Consider the following 9,669-nt stretch of genomic DNA (forward strand, 5'->3'; position numbering starts at 1 on the left):
CAAGAGTCTGGACTCTGGATCCAATGTGTTTTTTTTTTTTTTTTCCAGTGTGCAATTTCACGTCCGTAACTTAGGTTTTCTTCTCCAGAAAAATGTTTAGGAATTATTTTCGTTTGTATGTCTTACTTTTTTACCGATATGCGTTAGTTTCTATTTACGAGTACTAACGACCTATTTCTTTCTTTTGTTTCAGGTAAGTTTGCATTAGTTTTGATCCTGTTATCCCACTGTTGCTGGTAAGCACGGTTGTTTTATTGTTTTCTCATGTTTCACACTTTTGTATCAAAAAAATATCCAATACTTTATCGGAATGCATAGAGATCGGACAACCGGTATCAGTGCTCTGGAAAAAAAAAAACACATTGGATCTAGAGTCCAGACTCTTAAAAACATCGACAAGAAAAAGTCCTCTTGATTCAATCAGAATCTAGCTTAAATCAAGAACCAAGCCTCTTAATTTAAGCGGATTTCCTTTTGATTTAAGCTTAAATCTGATTGAATCAAGAGTCTTTTCTTGTCAATGTTTTCAAGAGTCTGGACTCTAGATCCAATGTGTTTTTTTTTTTTTCCAGTGCTTTAAGAATCGATACATTTCCATAGGTTTAAATGGAGGAAATCCGATGTTGCCACGTTGCATAGATCCGCCAGTGTAGATAATGCATATAACTTCTACAGTTTCATTCTGTTCATCTCTCTACCTTTTGAAAAACTTCGATAGGAACGAACGATTTCGCAGGAGGCAAAAATTTCCCGCGCGCCGCAAACGAACGAGTGAGACGATGAGTTGTGTAAAGAAACGAAAATAGCGACGTCTCAGCAACATTTTGGAATGAATTGGACTAAAGAGCCCCTATTTCTGGTTCTCTCATAAAAGCACGTATCTGCGTGGAGTAACAGATGACACTTATGTTGTTTCTTAAGTGAGCCAGAAACAGTGGTACCTAATCCCAAATTAAATTCCAACTAGATTATTACAGGAAAGCTACTGCCTTGTTTATAACTTACGAATTACGATTATCTGGTAACAATTTTGTGTTCAGTAACTCTCGGTGGAAACGCCTCCCTCGACTTTTGTACCACTCGTGAGATCCGAGGATTTTCACCTTCTGAAGTCTGTGTCGTGCTGTTTGCATTCATTCAGCTGGAAATTAGCCGAAACAATCGCCTCCTTGAGCACTTTTCAAGATGTTCCAGCGAAACTTCTTCCATATTCTTTTGTCAGCCGGATTGACTTCTTCGTATTAGAATGTAATTTGAAAGCAGAATTCAAAGGATACAAGCGGAGTTGTAGTGTATGTCCAGCCCATAATCGACGTCGTTGAGTTTCCGTGAGCTCTGGTTTTAAGAAAAGTTGGGATTCATAAATCTGAAACCGTCATCGTCATCTTGCCAGCTCTCTTCCTTCTCTTTCTCTGTCTCTTCTCTTCTTCTTTCTTCATCCGCCTCTTCCCTTTCCCTCTTCTGTTCTTCAAGCTCCTCTTCCCTCTCCCTCCTCTGTTCTTCAAGCTCTTCTTCCCTTTCCCTCTTCTGTTCTTCAAGCTCTTCCGCCTTTTCCCTCTTCTGTTCTTCAAGCTCCTCTTCCTTCTCCTTCTTCTTTTCTTCCTGTTCTTTCTTCTTCTCTTCTTCTTCCTCTTTCTTCTTTTCTTCCTCTTCTTTCTTCTTTTCTTCCTGCTCTTTCTTCTTTTCTTCCTCTTTTTTCTTCTTTTCTTCCTCTTCTTTCTTCTTTTTTTTCTCCTCCCTCTTTTTCTTCTGCTCGGGCGTTAGCTCTTTCCCATCACAACCCTTATCATCGTCCCCATTCGGATTGAATTCGAACTCTATAGGTGTCCAAGAAGTCCCCGCCTCCTTTGGCGACTGCGAAATCGTTCTCCTCTTTTCTTCCACCTCTTTTTTCTTATCCTCCTGTTCCTTCTTCTCTGTTTCCTCCATTTTTTTCTTCTCCTCGGGCGTCGCCTTAGTCCCATTGCAAACATCATCATCATCATCATTGTTACCATTCGGGTTGAAAGTGAATTCTACAGGTTTCCAAGTAGTATTTACTTCCTTCTGTGACTGAGGAGTAACTTCTAATGGTGCCTTAGTAATGGATCCATTTGCCGTCTTAGTTGGCACTTCTTTTGGCGACTGAAAAAGTACCTCCTTTGGTTTCTGAGGATTTTTTTCTTCTTGTGTCGGAGGAATTATTTCTTTTGGTTTCTGAGCAATTGTCGGTCTCGGTGTCTGAGAAATCTCCTGTCTTAGTGTTGGAGACGTTACCTCTCTCAGTGTGGGAGGAGTCATTTCTTTTGGTGTCTGATGAATTCCTTGTTTTGGTGTTTCTGGTATTTTATTTTCTAGCATCTCAGGAATGAATTCTCTTCGTGTCTGAGGAATATTTCCTGTCAATTTCCGAGGAATAACTTCTTTCAGTGCTTGAGGAATTATTCCCACCGGCTTGCTGAGACTATTTCTTCTAACTCTCCTCCTACCACTGGCTTCAGCCCCTTGTCTCTCGTCTCCCTTGAATGAAAAAATTTCAGGAGATGTCATTTCTCTTCCCACCGGAAAGTTGGTGAGCCATTTATTTGTGTCCGAAACACCTGGAAATGCACTTTTTTTGGCCCTCAAACTGTCGGAGTCGTGAGAAATTCCCCCTGATGGTGGCCCTACCAAGAATTGTCTCCATTTTACCAACCCGTCGTTTATATTGTTGTAGTTGCTCAAGCGAGATATTTTTTCTGCATTTTGTGTTTTTCTGAAATAATTTTCATTTGCTCCCAATTTACCGGATGTGACATCGTTGTCACCCAAACGTGATGAGTATATTCTACTATGCGTTGAGCTGTCTCCTTTATTGTTGTCGTCACTTGAGCGGGACATACCGTCCCCACTTTGTGTTTTATGTGGATCATTTTCTTTTTTTCTTGATTCATTGAATGCAATAGAACTTAAATGCGGTTCGCCTATTTGATCATGGTTTTGTCCGTAGTCTGAATTGATGAAGTCATTAATGCGAGGTAAACTTTCTTCGAGTTTCCCACCGGAATCGTTTCTCCTCCCGTCTGATCCGACGGTTATGTTGTAGCGACTCAAGTTCGGTTGGCTCATCGTATCCTGATTTTGGCCGTCGGGCGAGCCACTCAATTGCCGATCGTCACCTATGAGCGACTCGCCTCTCCTTTGGCCTCCCGATTCCAATGGTGCCCATAAAATTCTGCTTGCTAACCGTCTTGCTCTCGTAAAAAGGTTAATCACATGCGGCAGAATTACTCTTAACACTCTTGGCGTTGCATGATGTTGATTGACCTGGGACCCTGAATTGGTATCTGTTAAAGTCTGCAAACTCACCCTAGTTATTCTTTGCGTTTCATCAAATTTCACATCAGAAGCCTTCGTATCATGTCGAGCTTCTGTCACCTTTGGTAAGTCTGATTCTATGATCTCTGCCGATAAAGGTGCACCCGTAAGAGGTTCTGTTCCTGAGGGTTCCTCTACTGGATGTTGTGTCGCTGAAGTTAGTGTGGAGGCGGAAGGTGTTGTCGCGGAAAACTTTGTTGTTTGAGGCCTTGTTGGTTCCTGGGAAGCTAAACCTGAAGGCTCGGTTGGTCCTTGAATTTTCCTGGTCCCTAATTCAGGCTCCGTTTTATTCGATGTTCCCTCAATGTAGTCTTGGTCTGGCTCTGGCACCTTCATTGCTCTGTCATGTATGTCGGCCGCCACCAGTCTCTGACGCGGACTCATCTGTAATCAATCGGTGAATCTAAGATGAAACACATGTTCCTGAATGAACAGGTCTGCTCTGCCGGAAAAACGCCCTATAAACCTCTAGACGTTGCCAAGTTTCCTTTGATAAGACACGAATTTATTGGTTAACTTATGAACATTTTTCTTCCAATTTTTTAGATAATTCTGTTAGGAATTTCACGTAAAGTTCCTGAAAATTTCAAGGAAAAATATTCGTAACTTTCCTCAAAAATAAACAATTCATCGGAGGAAATTTGGCAACTCTTGAATGCTCACACGGCGTTTTTCGTTAGCACGGTAGCACTCTATACATCCAAGTCAAACCAAACGATCAACACTTGGGAGCTCATTAATCATAGTTCCTAGGCTCCTCTCTGATCCTTTGGCCCAAGTTAAATAATAGGTAGGGTGTCTGCAGGTCTGGAAAAGAGAAGAAACCGGGAAGAATGAGGGGCTTTCATCGGGTCAGAAAGGTTCGGAATTTTACGATGAAAACTGTAAATTTGAAAAATTTCAAAGTTGACAAAACATCAGCACTATCTACACAATAAAACTCAGCCTTAATATGATTCAGGTGTTTTATGTTCCTAGTGACTTTCTGAAAAATGAACAGCGGAAGAACTTGCAATAAGAAATTGCTATTTTAGTAATTTGAATGATGATTTCCTGAAAAAAATTAATGTTCCCTTGTTTTCTGAGTAAGAAATTGAAAAATTGAAGGCCAATAAATGTTGTTGACTTACTTACTTTCTTTTTCGCCCGATGAATTTTTCGGTTGTCACTATTTAAACTAATTTAAATAGTGACAACCGAAAAATTCATCGGGCGAAAAAGAAAGTAAGTAAGTCAATCACGTAGTTCCCGATAAAGAAAACAAAGGATTAGTAACCAATAAATGTTGTTTTTCAGTTTTACCGGGTGCAAATCGTCCATGTGGAAGGTCAAAGATTCTCGCTAAGTATGGTCAGAGAAAATAGGAAAAGTCAGGATATTTTTATACTTTTATTGACTTAAGTTTAACCTAACAGTTACCATAACCGACTACAATAACCGACCTGAGGCTCGATCATTACGTCTTTCCCATCCACGGCTGTGTTGCTCACACAGCCTTTGAAGCACCCCTACAGATACAAATAAGACAAAACACAACGTGGAAATAGAGCAAAAGAAAGGAAGCGCTTTGGATGACGGCGCAGAGATACAACTTTTCGTACATGATGGATGTCTGTGTTGCGTCTGCAAAATTGAAGGCGCGATGGCGCGATGCGTGAACTTGTAATACACCGCAGCTCGGTTTTAAGTTGCCAATGAGGTGTCGTGAGAAAAGTTGAGAAAAGAGGCTCGATTATTAGGTCTTTCCTATCCACGGCTGTGTTGCTCACACAGCCTTTGAAGCACCCCTACAGATACAAATAAGACAAAACACGACGTGGAAATAGAGCAAAAGAAAGGAAGCGCACTTGATGACGGCGCAGAGATACAACTATTCGTACATGATGGATGTCCGTGTTGCGTCTGCAAAATTGAAGGCGCGATGGCGCGATGCGTGAACTTGTAATGCACCGCAGCTCGGTTTTATGTTGCCAATGAGGTGTCGTGAGAAAAGTTGAGAAACGAGGTTTCTTTCAATCCCAACCTACTTTTCTATTCGAGAATACTATGTTATATCTGTGATATAGCAATTATGTCAGTCTAAGGGAAAATGCGCCATTGTTATTGGGACCAAACTATTTCTTACCACGAATGAACATTGTAAAATGATTAAAAAAGTAGGTGGGCATGGGCGTTCGGGCACATTTTACTCATCCACTATCATCATTTTAAGAGCAGCGATTTCTTTTCTCCTCGCACGAATAAAAAACAAGCAGGAAGCTCCAACGCATTGGCGTCGGAGAGCGGCTCTGGGGGCAGTAGTTGTAGTCAAGAATGAGGGCCTAGACACATTTTGTCATTGATGTACAATCCGACAACTGTCGATTCATGTTTTGTAACTTAGCAGATTTACGTAGCCGGTGTATAAATGTGTATTGGGCTTTGATATGGCGAATACATGGCATTATCACTTGTTGTATACTTTTAATTTTGAAAGCTCTTTGGAGGTCCGCTTCCTAAAAAATCTCTGGTTGATAAGTCGTTTAGCGAGGCTGCAAAAAATTTGCATTTTTATATCTGAAAGTGTAGGTATTGGTTTTTTGTATAATTGTTTTTTTGGATTGCTGGAAAAGTAACGCATACTTCTATAATTTAGGACTGAGTCAGGGAAATATAAGGTTCGTTAAATAGTAAATATTCCTAGTACCGTGTGACACTATTGTTAACGAAAAGTTTTTGCAACTTGTCAAAGAGGTTGTTGAATGATCTTCGAATAACTTTTGATGAGCTAGAGGTAATGGTTCTATCTGCAGCTCGTGGACTTCTGTACGATATTGTCCAGAATCATCTAAATTTTCAAAAAGTGTCCGCTTGTTCGATACCCAATTTGCTCATTCATGCATACAAGGAGAAGCGCATGAAAGCTTTAGCAGACATTTTGGAGATGAATCAAGAATTAGATGAAGAATTTATGACTTAAATCACGGCACCTTAATCACGGGATGACCTTAATTACGGCAACTATTTATTGTCCATGAGATGCAGATGGTTCCATTTCCCTAGCTCATCAAAAGGTATTCGAAGATCAATTTCATCAGCCACCCGTACGAACCGCGTTTCTAGTGACCCGTACTTGCTTCGCACGTATGAAACATACAATCAGAGAAAACAGAATTCATCTTACAATAATCAATAATCAGTAGGACATGAATCGTTGCGATGTATAATACGACATTATAATGCGGCATTACTATTGTAATTCATTTTAATGTTTAGGGGCATTATAAATCATTATTGCCACGTCGGAATGAAATGTTGTAGACTGAATTGAAAAGCATGTTGGCAAAATTTATTATAAAAATAGTATAACATGTAGGTACATAACATAAAGGTAATACAAATTAAATGATTAGAGCGTGTATATTTCATTACATTATAGGTATATTACAATCATTTTTGTCATTGTTGGAAATTTTGATAGTTTGAATTTTGATAGTTGATAGTTGATAGTTTGAGAGTTGAAAATTTGGTTATTTTATTTAGTTAAGGTGATTCGATAGACGCCATATTTTGTGTCAGAATGGCATGCGACTTTTCCATCAATTGGTTCCATTTTTTCATTTACTCATCATTTTTCTCCAATTTTAAGTTTCGCAATTCTGTTTTCAGGAGACTAAAGCACTCACTTATCAATTTGTATATTTATATTGAGTTAAGGGTAGAGACGTATTCCTCACCGGAATTGAGGAATGGAGGTGTTTAATATTTATCAGAAGGAGAAAAAAACACCTGGAATCCCGGACGGACGAATCTTCACTAAAAAGCCATTCCGCAAGCACCATGTGTCTTCGAGTGACCTTTGCAGAGTAACCATGGATCATCACCCACTCAACAAATTACAACGACACGCGTAAAATAGAATAGATTGAATAGGTACTAATTGTCACAAACTTACCTCGAGCAAAAGCCCAGTACACAGGACAAGAATTCCAATCGCCGACATGGTTCCGACTGAGGTAACCCATGAATCTCGTGCTTTATTACCGTTCAGTATCTTATACTGCCATGCTAAGTGGAAACCACGTATCCTTTCGGGGTTTAGGTTGGGTGTTACGCGGTTTTGCTTGATACGGCAGTGCACTGCCGGCTGATTATGCCGTAGAAACCGTCCATTTTGCGCCGAAATCCCATGATATGTCATCGATGTGCATCCGACAACCGTGTTACGAATGGCGGAGTGTCCACATTGGTACATACCATTATTAATGCTCATTGCTCAGCTTCCGAGCATCTTGATGATGCCGCACTGGAAAAAAAAACACATTGGATCTAGAGTCCAGACTCTTAAAAACATCGACAAGAAAAAGTACTCTTGATTCAATCAGAATCTAGCTTAAATCAAGAACCAAGCCTCTTAATTTAAGCGGAATTCGCTTCGATTCAAGCAAAAATCCGATTTAATCAAGAGTATTTTTTCTTGTCAATGTTTTCAAGAGTCTGGACTCTAGATCCAATGTGGGTTTTTTCCCAGTGCGTTAAGAATTTGATTTTTGCGTAGATGCTAGAAAAGATTCCATTTTTTTCTCTGATCTTCTTTCTTTAGGAATATACTTGAATCCTGCAAAATTAACGAACTACATGTACAGTTGAACATGATTGAAAATGGAAAAAATACTTTTGGACATAATGGAGATGTTGCATGTGTGAGGAATATGCGATTTGACTTTTGATTGTTTTGTAAAAGTTTGCGAGAAACACGATGGTGTCACTGGTTTTCTCTGAAATTAACCCCCAAGCTCAAAAAAAGCTCTCAAGTTTAGGCCAAAATGGAGGGGATATCCCACTGTATCCTCAGAGTCCACGTCTACATCAAGACAAACTCTCCATTTAAAGATAGGGAGCAAATACATTAGCAGGGTTGCCGTGTATTCAGTTTTGGAGTCCCCAAATAAATTGGCAGCCCTGTCAATGTATTTGCCCCCTACCTTTGCATGAAGAGTTTGTCTTGATGTAGAGGTGGACTCTCCGGATGTAAAATTGGCTGAAACAATTCGATTTTTTACAAAAATGTACCTGTGCAATTTTTGTCCAAAATTTCACTGATCTTCGCATGAGGTCAGAGGAAAATTCGTGGAAATTTTCGGGGAGGAATACCCAAGATTCTCTTTGTAAAAATAAAATTTGGCAATATTGAAATGGACCGCGTTAAACAGAAAGGAACCAAGCCACATCAGCCATTGCCAAATTTAATTGGGCAATTTAATTTATTACATGAAAACGGTTGTGCGGATTTTTGTGTAAATTTCAGTGAAAATTTTCCATGGTACGAAGCAAATTCCTTAAAATTTTCAAAGAAATCCGAAGAAATGTTCTCTCGTAAAAAAATTAATTGCCCAGTTAAACTTGGCAATAGCTGATGTGGCTTGGTTCCTTTCTGTTTAACTCGGTCCAAATATAGTTATGTTCTTTCGTGAGGAAAACGACGGATTGTCCGTAATTACAGCTTCGAGACCCGGAGCTTTTTTTCAGAGCGGAATAATTCAGAGGAGCTCGGATTTTTCCGCCTTTCTCGTAATGACGTTACGTATACATTGTATTTACGGACATGTGCGGTCGTTAACAACTTGGCCTGGAATGTCACAACTCAACGGCGAATCGACGACGCTTGTTTCGACCATGTCACCCGCGGGCAATGGGGCGGGGGATGTCGGGGGGCGAAAAATCATTAAGCGCATAACACGGAAACGAGTATCGTGAATAATTTGAATTTCTCGTCCGCACGGGGCGCTAAGGAAGCCGGGAGTGTTCCGCTGTTTCCCGAGCGTTTTGGCAACTCGTGCCCGCCTACCAGAGCAATTTTAAGTGCTGAAATCCTCACCAAATCGACCTCTGTGGCGTTTAATGACTGCACGGCTGAAAATTGCGGCAATTCGGAGTGAATTATCTGAATACGAAAATGGCTGAATTAAGAGTTAATGTGCGCTGAAGTTTTTTTTTTTAGTTTCAACGAGAATAGTAGACACGCTTTTGCTACAAATGCAAAATGCTTAAATGTTGCAGATCATCAAATTAATCCATGACTGTTCCCTGAATAATAAGTAATTAAACAGAACCATCATCTACATCGCTAACTCTACAAAATTTAATGGATTTAAATCGCGGAAAATGACATGTACAAAAACAAGTTTTTGCTTGAACTTTTTCTCCCCCCCCCCCCCCTAATCCTTATCATCGTGTTTTTTTTTTTCATATCGTAGATGTATCCAAAATTTACTTACTCTCGATAGTTACCACGATTTTTTGGCCAGTGGCGGAGAACAAGTGCCAAATGTGAGCTCTTTTTTCAAATTTACA

General features: G+C 39.9%; 1 protein-coding gene across 1 annotated transcript; it reads right to left on the bottom strand.

The window, feature by feature from the left end:
* Positions 1-235: 235 nt before the first annotated feature.
* LOC109039737 (uncharacterized) lies at positions 236-7,593 on the bottom strand. Its single transcript, XM_019055363.2, has 2 exons — positions 7,271-7,593; positions 236-3,720 (listed from the first exon to the last, which is right to left on the bottom strand). Exons 1-2 carry the CDS (start codon positions 7,586-7,588, stop codon positions 1,342-1,344), a joined length of 2,697 nt encoding a protein of 898 aa, XP_018910908.2. The 5' UTR covers positions 7,589-7,593; the 3' UTR covers positions 236-1,341.
* Positions 7,594-9,669: the final 2,076 nt, after the last annotated feature.

Source organism: Bemisia tabaci, chromosome 7, assembly GCF_918797505.1.
Source record: "Bemisia tabaci chromosome 7, PGI_BMITA_v3".
In the NCBI taxonomy this organism is placed as follows: domain Eukaryota; kingdom Metazoa; phylum Arthropoda; class Insecta; order Hemiptera; family Aleyrodidae; genus Bemisia; species Bemisia tabaci.

What these genes read in the sequence shown, in the direction of transcription:
- LOC109039737 (XM_019055363.2), bottom strand. Translation starts at nt 7,588, where the DNA reads ATGAGCATTAATAATGGTATGTACCAATGTGGACACTCCGCCATTCGT. An exon ending in GTACTGGGCTTTTGCTCGAG is followed by an intron (nt 3,721 to 7,270) that starts GTAAGTTTGTGA and finishes GATTGATTACAG; the next exon opens with ATGAGTCCGCGTCAGAGACT.